We start from the raw sequence: 17,345 nt of genomic DNA on the forward strand, positions 1-17,345 counted from the left end.
GAAAAGCAAGCATTTATATTTTTGAAAGAGAAAATAGGATTTAAGATTTTTAAACAAGAAAATATTTAAATGAGGAAAGATCTGGTATTCTCAGAAAGTAAAATTCCAAAAGAGAACTAGAGTTAACTGCTTTTAAAATAAATAGCTAATTCCATACTTCTTAAAAAGAAAAAAATATATTAGCGCCCTTAATTGCCTTTCTTGTCCTTCACAAAGTTCCTATCAGATAAAAAGGGAAATATGGCAATCTTGAGAGCATACACTCATTTGCAGTTCATGAGAACCCAAGACTTTATGGCAGGCAAATGGAGCTGTCTTTTTTTCCCCCAATTCAATCAAGCACATGTCAGAAACCTTATTTCTGTTTTGGTCAAGTAACAAGTTGTAGGTCTTTGTGTGTATGTGTTAGTCTGTGTGTCTGTATGTCCGTATAAAATGTTACTTTCATTTTTCAACCTCTACTATCTCCTCATCATAAGACTTTAGTAGGAAACAAAGACTGACTCATCTGCTTTGGTCTTATTCACATAGGCAAGAAAATTCCATTACTCCTCATTCAGTATTCTTTTTTACTTCTGGATAAATCATATCAAAGGTATTTAGTGATGGCTTATGATAGGGGATTTCCTGGGTGGCTCAGCTGGTAAAGTGTCTGCCTACAATGTGGGAGACGCAGGTTCAATCCCTGGGTCGGGAAGATGCTCTGGAGAAGGAAACGGCAACCCACTCCAATACTCTTGCCTGGAAAATCCCATGGATGGAGGAGCATGGTAGGCTACAGTCCATGAGGTCGCAGAGTTGGACACGACTGAGCGACTTCACTTTCACAATGATAGACAAGCCACTGAAGTGTACAGAAATTGGTATATGGATGACAAAAATAGAGAAGTTGTTTCCTAGGGTCTGAACAGTATTATTTAGTTATAACATATATATTTACCTAGACTTTGCACTGTAGAAACCAGAAATAGAATTACTAAGAGTAGAAATTAATTGAAGGTTATTTCAATTATGCTTTAAGATGAAATACAATGTTTAGAAATATCCTCAAATGTAATATCATACTTGATTTTTTTTGAACAATATATTCTTTTCTGGAACCACCATTTTAAGCAGGATTTCTTTGGTTATTTATTTTTATTTGAATAAAGCAAAACTTGAGGTACATGGTTTGCCAGGTGACTCTTTGAATTCGTGTCCCAGTAGACCACATATTTGGCACTGAGGGTCTTAGGGAGTACTATGAAAACTTGCATGGTTTGAATTGGTTTTCTGACCAGCACGAACACTTCTGTTGCACTCATACTAGTTCCTGGGTTTCTTAAACACAGAAAACTTGGTTTCCATAGCTTTTATGGCTTTTTGGAGGACCTCTAAGATTGGTCCCATAGTTTTGACAATTTGTTCCATTTGATCTGCAGCTGACTTAATAGTATACTTAGCATTCTCAATGTTGAGTACATCCTGCAACTTTTTCAAGGCATCTATTGTAGTGGCTTTGGATGGACCTGGACTTTTCTCAGATGTGGTGGCATCTGATTGTTCTTTCCTGTAGAAGTCACTTAATTGAAGATTCATGATGGGATATTTCATCAAGAGTAAAAGAGAAGATTCCAAACTCTCAAGAATGTTACCACTATTCAGCACAGAGGCAATGATAGGTGACTGGACATTTTTGAACATTTCTTTGGTTGACTGTTGCAACTCCCTTATATTGTTACTCTTCTCAACCATAGAGAACATAGCTGTTGCAATCTTGGAACTTAGAGGTTCACTTTGCATTGGGTCCTGTTTGGCCACCACCACAGACTGCATCTCCTTAAAAATTTTGAGCATTTGTTCAAAGACATCCTTCACATTACCATCTTCTTTCACAGTCATCAAGAGGATCTGAGTGCTCATACTGCTGTTGAACAATTTGGTGAGTGCATTTGTGAAGGAAGCAAGATCTTGCATGTGAAAGAAGAATGTTTTGGCAGCTTGAATGAACCTCTCTTTATCCTTTTCTGATTCTGAAGACATTTCTCCAGCAGAAAGGTTTCAGCACTGTAAAACAAGGAGGAATCCAAATAAATGCATGTGTCAACCATAAAGAGACTGAAAGTATAAACATGAGGATAACTCCTGTCAAAGGTTGGAAGGCTATACAAGCATAAATGATCTTGTACTTTAATAAAAATAGCAACACAAATAATTAAAGCAGAGTAGAATAGGGATTTTCATAAACTTTAAATCACATATTAAATATTGCATGCTAGATCCCGTATTGGATATGCTGACCTATGGATACTCAGGCATTACCCTCAGTAATCATCCAGTCTAGTGGGAAAGATTGGATAAAGCATTAAAGATTACATAGAGGGACTCTAGTTCCAGTTAAAACAGAGCAAGTACTCTCGATCCACTGGAGAAGGGCATGGCAACCCGCTCTAATATTCTTGCCTGGAGAATCCCATGGACAGAGGAGCCTGGTGGGCTACAGTCCATGGGGTTGCAAAGAGTCAGATACAACTGAACAACCAATACTCACTCACATTCCATCCAGTCTTTCCTATTAATTACAGCTAAAAATCCTGAACAGAATATCTCAAGTAACTATTAAACAACTGAAAGGTAGACAGCAGCAGACAGGGGAGGTAGAGATGGCAGTATTCCAAAGAGGATCAAGGCTATCTAATCCAAACTCCCAAAATGTCTATCTTGTCTAAAAATGTCCTTTCATCACAAATTGTCCTCTTCTGCAGTAGAGAGGAATATTAATATCTATAACCAATGTTCACAGTCCTCTTTTGATATTTTCTCTAGAATTATGCTCTATCGACCACCCCCTCTTCCTTTTGTGCTATGAACTGAACTATGCTATGAATATGTCCTTCTGAAATCCAGTAGGTTGACACTCTAATTTCCAGTATGATTGTATTTGGAAACAGGGACTATTAGGAAGTAATTAAGGTTAAATTAAGTCATAAGGCCCTGATATGACAGGATTAGTATCCTTGTAAGAGAGACACCAGAGAGCACCCTCCCTCACTCTCTCCACCTTGTCAGACTGCAGCAAGAATGTGACTGACTGCAAATCAAGAAGAGAGCCTTCACCAAAAACTGAACAGGCCCATACTTCGATTTGAGATTTCTCAGCCTCCAGAGCTATGAGAAAATAATTCCTGTTGATTAAGCTGCAAGGCTATCTTGTATCCTCCATCTCTCCCTCTTCATTTGTCCTTCTCCTTTGACTATGAATATACTCATTTTCCTATTCAGTTGGTTAAGATTCTGGGCTTTCACTACCACTGTGGCCTGGGTTCAATCCCTGGTCACAGAACTGAGATCCCACAAGCTACACAGTGCAGCCAAAAACTGCCCTACTTAGTTTATATTTTATTTTCTATTTTGATCATGCTGCATGGCATGCAGGATCTTAGTTCCCAACCAGGGGTTGCACAGAGTCGGACACGACTGAAGCGACTTAGCAGCAGCAGCAGCAGCAGCAGGGATCAAACCTGTACCCCCTGCAGTGGAATCATGGAGACCTAATCACTGGACAACCAAGGAATTCCCCCTACTCAGTTTAAAAAAGAAAAATGTTTGACCCCAAAATCATGGGGTCACAAAGAGTCTGACACGACTGAGCGACTGAACTGAACTGAACTGAATTTCCCTTTAAGTAATGATCCCATCTCGTTCCTTCCTTTAATTCTCGAATTTCCCAAGAAAGAAATTCTTCACATTATTGTCATTTATTTCTAGCCTTCCCTGGTGGCTCAGTGGTTAAAAAAAAAATCCACCTGCCAATGTAGGAGATGTGGGTTCCATCCCTGGTCTGGGAAGATTCTCTGTTGGAGGAAAAAGCAACGCACTCCAGCATTTCCCAGTACTCTTGCCGGGGAATTCCATGGAGAGTTACCTGGCAGGTTACACTCCCTGGGGTCACAAAGAGTCAGACATGACTTAGTGACTGAACAACAACAATAATTTGTTTATATCCCTCATTATTTTCTTACAGGGCACCAATAACTTCTAACCATAAAATTTCTTGGCCTATTTACAGCTCAGATGGTAAAGAATCTGCCTGCAAGAGACCTGAGTTCAATCCCTGGGTCAGGAAGATACCCTGGAGAAGGAACTGGCAACCACTCCAGTATTCTTGCCTGGGAAATTCCATGGCCAGAGGAGCCTGGCAGGCTATAGCCCATGGGGTTGCAAAGAGGTGACATGACTAAGTGACTAACACACACAAACATCTTGAATTCTCTGCCTTATTTAAAATTGCTGAATACCTCTTCCTACTTCAAGTTTTTCTCCTCCAGAGGCCTCCACAATGCTGTACAAACCTGGTCCTTCTACATCCTCTCCAAGAATTTGCCCATTTTATAGGCTTTTCTTCCTTATACCAGCAAGTTCTTTCCAGTCTCCTCTCAGCAAGGCTGTGTCTTTGGCCTCCCTCATATTCTCTACTTTTTCCCTTCAAGACCTCACCTGGGGATTTCCCTCATGGTCCAGTGGTAAAGAATCTGCCTGCCAGTGTAGGGGACACAAGTTCTATCTCTGATCTGGGGATGCCGTGGAGCCATGGCAGCTAAGTCCAAGTGCCAAAACTACTGAGCCTGTGCTCTCGAGCCCGGGACCCACAAGAGAAGCCACTGCAGTGAGAAGTCTGTGTACTGCAACTAGAAAGTAGCCCCTACTCGCTGCAACTAGAGAAAGCCTGTGCACAGTAACAAAGACCCAGTGAAGCCTAAATATTAATAAATAAAGGCTAACTTATTTCTTTAAAAAAGATCTCACCTGTCCCCATTAATTATAAATGTCATCTATGTGTAGATGACTCCTAAATCTCCCAGCGTAGCCTTGGACATTCTCCTGATCTCCAGATCTAAATTTCCAATTACCTACTGGTCATCATATAGTAACTATACCAGTATATGTCACACAATTATCCCAAACTGCACTCATCTCCTCCAAAAACATTCTCCTCTTAATCCTTGCCTCATTGTTGAGGCTCAAAATCTATTTTCCTTTTCTCTTCACCATACTGAATCAGTCCCTAAAACTTGTTAACTCTCTTTGAACTTATTTCAATCCACCCCCTCCCTTCCATTCTCATAACTACTATTCCGGTGAACTCTCATCTAGACAATTTTAATGGTTTCATATTTGATCTCAATATTTTTGTCAAAGAGTCACAAACTGACAATTCACAGGAAAAATCTAACCAGATATGCTTTGTTTGACCTACCACAATTTGTTATCAGTTGCAAATTTTAAATTGAAACATAGAAATCTACATTTCTATTGATTATTGAAAAAATGAAATGAACTGGTAGTAGTAAGTCCTTTTTCTGGGTGGACAAATTTCCTAGAACTAAGGTGTCTCCTTCAGACTAGACATTCAACCTCTCTATCCTATTGTCTTAGTGATTTAGTCGCTAAGTCATGTCCGACTCTGGCAACCCATGGACTATAACCTGCCAGATTTCTCTGTCCATGGGATTCTCCAGGCAAGAATAGTAAAGTGGGTTGTCATTCCCTTCTCCAGGGGATCTTCCCAACCCAGGAACTGAACCCAGGTCTCCTGCACTGCAGATTCTTTACCATCTGAGCCACCAGGGAAGCCCCTATACACAAAATAGGGACTGTCCAACTCTAAAGCCCATGGTGTTTCCACTAAATTATTGAGGTTGAGTGATTTTCCTGTTTCTGATGTATCTCTACTATAGAGGAATCAATAGAGATTAGGACAGAATCTAGAGGAAGAAGCATGGGAGACTTTGATCTAAGCTTTAAGGGAAAGGAGTCAAGATGATTAACTGAGATAACACAGAAGACAGTAACAAAGAGTAGAACTTCCAGCCAGGAAAGAAGAGCACACACACACATACACACACATAAAACACATTTGGCTGAAAACATCTCTATCCCTATGTCTTGAGAACTTAGAGCAATCAGCAACAGGAGGTACAAAAGGCAACAGAAGCTAAAGTAAATTTAATATCTGGAATAGCTGACATGATGGGACCTCAAAATTCTGAGAGTTTCAATCAAAGAGGCATCTTCTCTACTGAATCGAATTAGCTCAGTTGGACAGCATTTTTCAAATTAAAAGTCCATTAAAGAATAAAAAATTTAATGTTTTATCTTTGTATGAGTCTTTCAAATTATATTCAGTTCAGTTCAGTCATTCAGTCATGTCGGACTCTTTGTGACCCCATGGACTGCAGCACGCCTGGCCTCCCTGTCCATTACCAACTCCCAGAGTCCATCCAAACCCATGTCCATTGAGTCAGTGATGCCATCCAATCATCTAACCTTCTGTCGTCCCCTTCTCCTCTTGCCTTCAATCTTTCCCAGCATCAGGGTCTTTTACAATGAGTCAGTTCTTTGCATCAGGTAGCCAAAGCACTGGAGTTTCAGCTTCAGCATCAGTCTTTCCAGTGAATATTCAGGACTGATTTCCTTTAGGATGGACTGGTTGGATCTCCTTGCAGTCCAATATTACTTAATACATACCGATTTTATACTAATAAAGAAGGTAAAAGAATTCTGAGAACTAAACCATGTAGAAACAGTCAATAAACCAGACAGGCAGAGGGACCCAGCAGAGACTAACAAAGCCTGTAAGTCATCACATTCCATTAGAAACATCCAGATGAAACCAGATGAAAAAGCACAACAACTACTCCTAAACAACTGCTGGGACCACTGGCCTCAGAAACACAGCAAGGTAAGCAATATGGGTATTTCTGTTAGTATTGATATAATACTCTGCTTCTCCACATTAAAAGGTATCTACAGTAATATGCTAGACTTGAATCCTAGCTATAAATATAATAAAGCAACAAAACAACTTTAAGTGGATCCCATGACATGTTCCTGGTGATCATTTATGTCTCTGAAAATACCAAGAAAGAAGAAAATTAACAGCTTATATAATTAAGTCAGCAGGGAAGATAAAGTAGGTAAAGACATCAATTTTAGAAAAGAATAAGGATGAAAGGACACCTGTGTGTGAAAATGTGCTGTTTATATGGGTTGTAACATCTTTTATGTCTTTAACATTCATTTATGATTCAGTACCGTTAGAAGAATGAATGTGTGATCTAATTCTAGTTAATGTCTAGTGCTTATGTTCCTTCATAAGTTCTATTACATTTAAATACCACTGGGCATTTGCTATGTGTCTCCAAATAGACTGATATCTTCTTGAGGGCAAGGAACTTTGTTTACTCAAGGCAAATGGCAGAGGTTCTCAAGTGAGCATCTGATAAATGCTGGTGAACGACCTCAATATTCTGCTTTCTGGCCAGAAATATTATTTTAAACAATTTTTATATCAGAGTATCATCACAGCATGATCAACTTTTTTTTAAATTAAAGGCCATGGTTTTGATTTAAAGGAGGCTCAGAACTAGTTAGTAGCTGTTATTTTCTCCTGAAAAGCTTCTGATTTCACCCATACCCTAAACCCACACTCCCAGATAAGTGAACCTTGCAGTACAGCTAGACCCAATATGGATAGTGAGGAACACAGACAGCATGGAGAAAGGCAGAAGCTTAGAGAGCGCTAATGACCAGACATCAGAAGCTGAGAAAGGGTCTTTGCTTTCTTCTTTCTTCCTATTTTTAATTGTTATTATGGGAAAAGTCCAAACATACACAAAAGTGAAGACAATGATAAACTCCTGTATACCCATAATCCAGCTTCAAAAATTATCAGTATAAGGTTGATCTTATTACCTCTATGAACCTACTCCAATCTCCCTTCTAGATCATTTGTAAGCAAATTTCAGTGTCATTTCATCACTTTTTCAGGATACATTTCCACAAAAGCAAGAACTCTCTGAAATTTGACCTTATGCTTCTCAAACCAGTAATATTTAACAGAATTGTCTTTGACTGAAACATACCCAGTGTCCTGCTGTAAAAATTAACTTTTGATGTAGGTGGAAAAGTTTTTGCAAGGCACTTGCAGTACATATCAAAAGTAATATAAATTTTTATTCCTATTAATTATATAAATTATATGCTTCTATGATTCAAACTTCCTCTGGAAATTTACCCTGAGGAAATAATCCAGATAATTGAGAGAAAAAGGATCATGTGTATTAAAATACTTATATTAAGATAGTGAAACAATTAAGGATTTAGTAAATTATGGTAAATATATATGAAATAGTTTATAAAATATAAATATGTATATTTTATATAACCAATAAAATAATTATAAAACTAGAAATAGGGGGAAGTATTTAAATTAATATAAGATGAAATTTTATTTATACTATTATCACAACTTTGTAAAAGCACTTATGCCTTTAAATAAACTTTGGAAAGGAATAATTCAAAAAAACAAGATGGTAGGTTTATAGATGTTTTTCCTTATGGATATTAAAGTGTTTATATATTATTGCTATAAACTTTTTAAAATAGTTTTATCAAATCTTTTAATTTCTTCGTGTTATAATTTTACCACCTATCAAAGCACAATCACCTGTCACTTTCTCCATGAATCTTCCTCTAATAATCTTGGTCCTAAAATTTCTGTTTAAATTCCTATAGCACTGGACAGTCAACGCACTACGTAATTCACAAAAGTATCCTGAGAATTATTTATCTACATATTTGATAATCAATATACTTTTAAGGTGGTTCCTTTCCTGAAAAACTAAAACAACTGTCACATCACTAAATTAATTTTTAGATACACTCATCAGTAGCCATTCCCTTCTCCATGGGATCTTCCTGATCCAGGGATCGAACCCCGGTCTCCTGCATTGCATCTGAGTCACCAGGGAAGCACAGTATCACAAAATTAACTTTTAGATAAAATCATCAGTATATTTCTACCATTTCTTACATGTTCTTTAATTATGAATGTTTACTTGTAATTTCAACAAAATTGATGAGTTAAGTTCAATAAGAATCCATCTGAAGCTAGTCTTTGTTTTCATTCCAAGTCCCTAATACGAGCTGTAGCTTCAAGATTTGTCTACTTCCTTTTTTTAAATAAAATAAGCCAAAACACATGTGATTTCCAAACTGTTTTAGCAACAGAACTCTCTTATCACACAAAATTTTACCCACCCACAGCCCAAATACAGCAGCAGAGAATGCACAACTACTTTAGTAAAGGCTGGGGTGAAATTAACATGCCAGAAGCCAAGCGCTCCACCTACTGGTTAGCAATTCCCCATCAGGCTGCACAAGGCTCTTTCTATTTCATGAACCACCACAGTAAAATGCTCAAATAGCAGCTCAAAGTAGGCTGTACAGAAGTGAATGGTAACTGCCCATTGCTAATAAGAAGCACTATCATATGATAAAAAATAGTGTAAAGTTGACATCTGCCATACAGAAGATGCTGCTGATCAGAGCTGGATTAAATACACCACTTAGTTGCCTGCTGATGCTGAACTTTAAAAATCATTTTTTAAATGACTTTAAAATTATTTTAAAAGATTGAATTTTAAAGTCAGTATTTAAAAGGTCAAACCTGAAATGCAATAAGATAGAGGAAAGTATACGGCCCAGAATTCCTCTCGGGTACAATACTACATATTGTTGGTAAGAGATCACTTGAGGCATGCCTGAGTAACAACTGTGATCTTTAAGAAAGGTGACTCCATCTGATGGCAGATCTTTTTCGTTTTGCTGAGGGAAGGGAGCAATTCAAGTGTCAGAGCTAAACTGTCATGGGCAGTAGTGCAAATGCTTCCCATTGCCAACTAAGATTTTCCAAATGGTGTATAAAAAGTGAAGTAGCTCAGTCGTGTCCGACTCTTTGCAATTCCATGGACTGTAGTCTACCAGGCTTCTCCGTCCATGGGATTTTCCAGGCAAGAGTACTGGAGTTGGGTGCCATTGCCTTCTCCAAATGGTGTATAACCTGTCCTTTAAATATCAAGCATGTATCTAAGAGCATCAGTTTGAAAGGGTACAAATCATTTCCCTAGATAATTGGATGTCTCCACATGGCCCCAAGGTCAATATTATTAAAGCGTGAGGGGTTTTTTTTGTTTTTTCAACTTTTATTGGAATAAAGCTGATCCACAATGTTGGAAAAGGAAATGGCAACCCACTCCAGTACTCTTGCCTGGAAAATTCCACCCACTGAGGAGCCTGGTAGGCTACAGTCCATGGGGCCTCGAAGAGTCAGACACGACTAAGTGACTTCACTTTCTTCTTTTCTTTCTTTACAATGTTGTGTTAGTTTCTGCTGTACAGAAAAGTGAATTGGTTATATAAATATCTCCACTCTTTTTTAGATTCTTTTCCCACATAGGTCATTACATAATATGGGGTAGAGTTCCCTGTGAGATACAGCATATGCTTATTACTTATCTATTTTAAATATAGTAGTATATCTATGTCAATCCCAATCTCCCAGTTTATCCCTCCCCTCCCTTTACCCCAGGTAACTATAAGATTATCTTCTGCATCTGTGACTCTGTTTCTGTTTTGTAAATAAGGTCACATAAACCATTTTGTTAGATTCCCATTTATAAGTGACACCATATGATGTATCTTACTTCAAAGTGTGAGTTCTTTTAAATGAGTTTGCAGAAGGCATGCACCACCTCTATCTATAATTTGGTATGACATACTGCCTTCAACTTGACATTGCAGTCTTAAATGTCTTTAACTTCCTACCTACATTAGGATTCTATAAAAGCAGGGACCATATCTACTTCATTTCTGTAGGCTCTACAGAGCCTAGCATGCTACCTTATAATAGTAAAGTACTACTATCCATTAGATAAATTGCTACTGCATTATTAAATTACTTCCTTCATTGGGCTCTTCAAGTTTCACCTGTCCAAAACATAATCCTTGGTTTCACCTTCAAACGCCACCTCTCCTCCACCTAGTTCTCTAGTGTTTATCTCACTGTTGGGATAGAACTAGTTTTAAACTGTATTCAGTACTGGGGCAAGTATAGTGGCATGCCTGCTGAAGATCTCTCTGCAGAAAGAAACTGTCAAGTCCCCTTCCCCAAGTGAAAAAAGGAAGGTAAGCCTGACTCAAGACAAATAAAAGTCTGTCTTCATTAGATGTAAAAAATAATCCTGAGCACATCATGATGTTTCTTACTCAGACTTGTTATTGGCACAAAATTATGGATATCTGGAACCCAGGAAAAAGAGTATAAAAATGAATGCCCAAGGGTTTTAGTATGTAAAGGAAAGAGAATATTACTTTTGTAGATGAAAAAACACTGTGTCTGATTTATGGTAAGACTGAACCTTTCATCAATGAGTTATTACTATTTCTTATTTTACTGTCTGTTCAAAGTGTGTTTAGCTATGAGATTATTACTGCTTCCCTTATTAACAACTAAACTTCAGAAATCAATATTTTTTCATTTTTCCTCCATTTTAACCAGTTTTAGTTCTTTTTACATGGTAATCATTGTTAAAGTTTGTGTGACTTATTCTCACTGGTTTTAAGCCTATGAAGCCCTCCATACAGACATTTAAAAATTATCTATTTTCTTCTAGCTATTGTATCACTTGTTTTTTTTTTTACATATACTATACTGATAACATTTAAAATTTTACACTGATAACATTAAAAATTTTTAATACTCCAGAATCATTTATGGAATACTAATTTCAATTATTACTGATTTGAGTGTCTACATATATATTAAATCAAACATATATCAGGGTCTCCTTTGGGGACTATTTTGCTCCATAATTCCATCTACTCTTGCACCTGGTACAACACTGGTTCATACTGTGTTTTTAAGGTGCTTCAATGTCTAGGAAAGGAAAAGTCTAGTCTTTCAAATGTACTTTATGATTAATTGTCAAGCTGTGTTAAAACAATGAATTAATTGAAAAGCAACTGACTACTTGGAAGCACTTAACCTCTTATCAAGGGGGAAAGTTATCTCTCCAAGTATTTATCTTCAGGTAAAAAGAACCACACACCTTTTCTAAAAGTTATGCCTTCAAATAATGGCACATGATAGTTTTTAGAGAAATTTTTCACTTGTTAAGGGTATGAAAGACTCTTCTCACATAAATTTCTGAATGGGGATATAGTCTGTGATCTTTAGAGCTCAAAGCCAGAAACTAGAGTTTTCACTTTATAATAAGATCTGAATACTAGGAACAACAACAAAAAGGTTTAATGTAAAATTTCTAGGAGAAAAAAAGCAAAATCAAAGTAATAGTTTGTGGTTAGCAAACTACAGTTTGCAACCCAATAGTGAGTTTGGGGAATATTTAATAGCTCTTGTGGTTCAGCTGGTAAAGAATCTGTCTGCAATGTGGAAGACTTGGGTTCAATCCCTGGGTTGGGACAGTCTCCTGGAGAAGGAACGGCTACCCACTCCAGTATTCTGGCTTGGAGAACTTCATGGACTGTATAGTCCATGGGGTGGCAAAGAGTCGGACACGACTGAATGACTTTCACTCACTTCACTCACTCAACAAACAATTTCTTTAAACAGAATTGAGATGTTTTCTATTTACTGATTTGTGGACATTTGTGTCTGGTGTGTGTGTGTGTGTGTGTGTACTATATCTAAATCAAAGATAAAAATTAATTTCTGGCCATGATACAATTTACTCCATCTGGGGTACTAGTGCATTTTTCTAAAACTAAGAGCAAAAATAATAATGTTCCTAATCTGTTTTTCAAAAATTTCCCGTTTCCGTTTCCATATTGTATCTTTCTAACATAGAGGATAGGTTATATTCATGTTTACTTTCCTGAGAGAAAATATCTTCATTCCTTTATCCCATGCTTCCAAGGTTCCCAATATCCAGGCTTAGAAATACCATGCTGCTGCTGCTAAGTCGCTTCAGTCGTGTCCAACTCTGTGCGACCCCATAGATGGCAGCCCACCAGGCTCCCCTGTCCCTGGGATTCTCCAGGCAAGAACACTGGAGCAGGTTGCCATTTCCTCCTCCAGTGCATGAAACTAAAAAGTGAAAGTGAAGTCACTCAGTTGTGTCCGACTCGTAGCGACTCCATGGACTGCAGCCCTCCAGGCTCCTCCGTCCATGGGACTTTCCAGGCAAGAGCACTGGAAATACACTATAAATATCAAAAACCATGGTCACAGAAAGATAGGGCCCCAATTAATCAGGATGTTGTTTTCTCAATGAGAATATGCCAGATCCTACACAGGTAAAAAGGACTCCATTTTCTTATTCTTCTCTCCCGAGTTCAAACAAAAAAATCAATGTCAGGTACGTAGAAAGACTACTCAAAGTGCGCATACCGAGGAACATTGTTCTCACTGGGTCCAAACTTTCTCCCACGTTCACTCAGAAGAGTGTCACTTGTTCCTCCTTTCTCTGAGCCAAAAGTACAAACACAAGCAGGATATAAACATCAGGCTTATTCATTCTATGGTGTACTCTTTTTTTCCCCCCTATGGTGGATTCTTGCTACTTATTCCTTAATACCTTTCTGGTATGGTATTATCTTCTTTCTGAGGCCAACTCTAGCTTATCTGAATAATGGCCAAGTGCAGTAAAGACAATTCTAAAGAATTTAACTTAAAAGCTTTGCAAATAGAGAACCAGAGAGATATTCATAACTGCCCTGTCCCTTCCACCAGCATGACTGCCTCTGCAAGTGAGACTTTAAGCAATCTTGCAAACATACTTTTATCATGAGGATCTTTTTGTAAACATTCTATTGTTATATGTGTTGCCTCTGGATGCTTAGGTTTTGGAGTGCAAATATTTGCCTGTAAAGATATAAAGTGTTTTGATTTCTTTTTTAATATTTTAAAATAACAGAGCATATGTTATACTTTAAACTACATATACTATATACGCTATATACTTTTTAAACCATGCGAATAGAATAACCACTCAAATAATAAGATGAGTGCATAAATAAAATTAGCTATTGCCCTGCAAACTCAGAGATCTTAATATTCTTCTAACCCTACTAATTTCAAATATTAGAAAATCAATTTGGTAGGTCTATTCAAAGTGGTGACTATAGGTTGAAGAAATTAAGAAGCACTGGTAATCAAGAGCTAACCATTTCAAATACATTATTAAATATTACTTGGAAATAATCACATCTATTAATAATCAGATGTTGCTGCTGCTGCTGCTGCTAAGTCGCTTCAGTTGTGTCTGACTCTGTGTGACCCCCATAGATGGCAGCCCACTAGGCTCCCCCGTCCCTGGGATTCTCCAGGCAAGAACACTGGAGTGGGGTGCCATTGTCTTCTCCGTAATCAGATGTTAGACCAACACAAATCTGTACTATCTAGGAATCTCCCCATCACAAGATCTAATGCCATAATTAATGCATCCATGGGTTGCACTACGTTACCCGTATTTTCATACAGTGACTTCACATTTCAAAAAATGGTTTTGAAGAACATGCTGAGTTTTCTGAGAAATTCCTTAGGTAGCATACTACTTTTTTATCCACATAGTAAAAGAGTTCCTGGTCAAATCTATGCAACCAGCAGATATTTTTCAAGATTTTTAGTAAAGACTTCCTATTGTATTTTTCAGAGACCATATTGAAATATGGCTCAAAGTGACTTCCTCTATCCAGAGAACCCAAAAAGGCGACAAGAAGTAAACCGTCTTCACCAGGAGCTCCTTGACTGCTTATCTGACAGCTTCCATGCCACCAATAAGCTGATTGGGGTTTTAAACACGCACTTAGGGTGTACGTTACCTTCCATTGAAATGAAAAGAGAAGGGACCATCAAAGAAAACTGTGATATCATCATCCAAGCCATGATGAACATCCAAAAAGAATTGCAAAAGGTGGATGAAGCACTAAAAGATAAACTAGAGCCAACTCTTTATAGAAAACTTCAGGATATTAAGGAAAGAGAAACCGAGAAAATTGCGATAGTACAGAAGGTTATTTCAGTCATCCTAGGAGAAGCCACTTCTGCCGCCAGTGCAGTGGCTGTTAAACTTGTGGGCTCAAATGTCACAACTGGCATAATTAACAAGTTGGTCACTGTGCTAGCTCAGATTGGTGCGTCTCTCCTTGGTAGCATAGGAGTTGCTGTTCTTGGCCTTGGGATAGATATGATCATCCGGGCCATCCTGGGAGCAGTGGAGAAAACACAGCTTCAAGCAGCCATCAAAAGTTACGAGAAGCACCTGGTGGAATTCAAGTCGGCTTCAGAAAAATATCATCATGCCATTACTGAGGTCACCAACACAGTGAAACATCAAGTGAAATAAAATTACTTTATTTGCCACCAGAATATTTTTCTGCTTCTCTCTCCATAATGGTGTTTTGCTTCTCTGATTAGGTTCATTCTCCATAAGCTTCCAACAAGATAGAAATATAGTAAACAACTCCAAGGACTCAGAAATGCTACAACTAGATGACTCTAGAGTTTTCTATCAACAATGAATGTCTATATCAGTTGGTGCTAGACCTGAGTGAAAGACTGCATCCGGGGATGTCCTCTCACTGTGCTCTACAGATCAACATTAGGGTGAATGCTACTGCAGAGCAGCATGTAGGGTGACCTTTTCCTTTTCTAATTCCCAGTCAAAATCTTCAAAATTTGCATTGAATGAAGAGACTATCACTAGCTTCAGACATCATTTAGTTCTAAGGGACATAGTAGCTTCTGCACCCACATAAAAGCTGAGCCTTCGAATGGAACAGAAAGACTACGGTAATTGTGACCATCAGTTTAAATGCAATTTGCCCTAAACTGGAAGAGACTGAAATCTGGTTTGTAACAATTTACTTCAAAGGAGGCAACTGTTCTGGAAACTTCTACTAATTACTACTCTGTAATTCAGATTGACTGTTAAGAGATAAAAGTTAAAATATAAAAAATAAAAACTGTTGCTGTAATTGCAATCAATCCTGACCAACTGTGGTGTGATGATTGAATTTTCCTCAAGTGAATGTCTAAACACTTTGGAACATTTTGGAGATCAGATCAGTCGCTCAGTCGTGTCCGACTCTTTGCGACCCCATGAATCGCAGCACGCCAGGCCTCCCTGTCCGTCACCAACTCCCGGAGTTCACCCAGACTCACATCCATCAAGTCAGTGATGCCATCCAGCCATCTCATCCTCTGTTGTCCCCTTCTCCTCCTGCCCCCAATCCCTCCCGGCATCAGAGTCTTTTCCAATGAGTCAACTCTTCACATGAGGTAGCCAAAGTATTGGAGTTTCAGCTTTAGCATCGTTCCTTCCAAAGAAATCCCAGGGCTGATCTCCTTCAGAATGGACTGGTTGGATCTCCTTGCAGTCCAAGGGACTCTCAAGAGTCTTCTCCAACACCACAGTTCAAAAGCATCAATTCTTCGGCGCTCAGCCTTCTTCACAGTCCAACTCTCACATCCATACATGACCACAGGAAAAACCATAACCTTGACTAGACGAAACTTTGTTGGCAAAGTAATGTCTCTGCTTTTGAATATGCTATCTAGGTTGGTCATAACTTTCCTTCCAAGGAGTAAGCGTCTTTTAATTTCATGGCTGCAGCCACCATTTGTAGTGATTTTGGAGCCCAGAAAAATAAAGTCTGACACTGTTTCCACTGTTTCCCCATCTATTTCCCATGAAGTGGTGGGACTGGATGCTATGTAGGAGAGACACTACTCTTTTAAGAATTTGTTGTTTAAAGGAAAGTTGTAATTTATTGCTTTATGAGTTTTAAGAAAAACTAAATTTCATTTTCAATACTAGCAAAAAGGAGGAAGCTTTCCCTGCTATACAAAAAACCTCAGGTGATCCATTACATTAATTATCTAATTTCAGAAAAATCCCAAGGCTATAGAGGCCTAGCGGTTCAGCTGAATTTCTGAAGCAAGTGTTTATTTTCTAAATCCTTCAACGACCAGTAACTCCCCATTGAGACTTGTGGGTTGTACATACAAAATTATTTTAAAAGTAATTCCTGCAAGAATGTTCGTTACAGCTGATTCTTGCATCCAATTAAAAGAAACGTCTTGACATTTTAAAAGCACAACGTATCTCAAAAATTTAGAGGAAACACTGTAGCTTTTCAAAATTAGTCTTCATTTTCTTTCCCTCTGACACTGCTTCTATAAATTAGTTGCAAAACATCACAATTTAGTTCACCTTCAAAATTTTTATTCTGCATTATGATTCCAAAACTTAAAAACGTACTGCTCTTGTGAGACTCAGAATTCTGCCAAAAACCAAATCAATAATCTTGTAAAACAAAGCTTCAGGTAAGGGACCAATCTTACAGGTTAAGCGCACATTTAAATATTCTCTAAAAAATTAGTATGTATCTCCGTCAAGATCTTGGAATATTTATAACTGATAGTAAGAACTGACCTATATCTAACATCTCTCTCTCTAGTTGCTAATTTGTATCCGACTCTTGCGACTCCATGGACTGTA

At 38.0% G+C, this 17,345-nt stretch overlaps 2 protein-coding genes across 2 annotated transcripts in view; one reads left to right on the plus strand and one right to left on the minus strand.

Annotated features, from left to right (window-relative positions):
• Nucleotides 1–17,220, plus strand: part of SMCO3 (single-pass membrane protein with coiled-coil domains 3) — a 19,692-nt gene extending 2,472 nt beyond the window's left edge. Inside the window, exon 2 of the mRNA XM_070790038.1 lies at nt 14,496–17,220. Within this exon, the coding sequence (XP_070646139.1) occupies nt 14,511–15,188 (678 nt within the window). The 5' untranslated portion in view covers nt 14,496–14,510 and the 3' untranslated portion in view covers nt 15,189–17,220. The remainder of the gene's footprint in view (nt 1–14,495) is intronic.
• C5H12orf60 (chromosome 5 C12orf60 homolog) lies at nt 1,306–2,022 on the minus strand. Its single transcript, XM_070790037.1, has one exon. It carries the CDS (start codon nt 2,020–2,022, stop codon nt 1,306–1,308), a length of 717 nt encoding a protein of 238 aa, XP_070646138.1.
• Nucleotides 17,221–17,345: the final 125 nt, after the last annotated feature.

This window comes from Bos indicus, chromosome 5 (genome assembly GCF_029378745.1).
Source record: "Bos indicus isolate NIAB-ARS_2022 breed Sahiwal x Tharparkar chromosome 5, NIAB-ARS_B.indTharparkar_mat_pri_1.0, whole genome shotgun sequence".
Classification (NCBI taxonomy): domain Eukaryota; kingdom Metazoa; phylum Chordata; class Mammalia; order Artiodactyla; family Bovidae; genus Bos; species Bos indicus.

Excerpts from the sequence above, each read along its gene's own strand:
- C5H12orf60 (XM_070790037.1), bottom strand. The coding sequence starts at position 2,022 with ATGTCTTCAGAATCAGAAAAGGATAAAGAGAGGTTCATTCAAGCTGCC.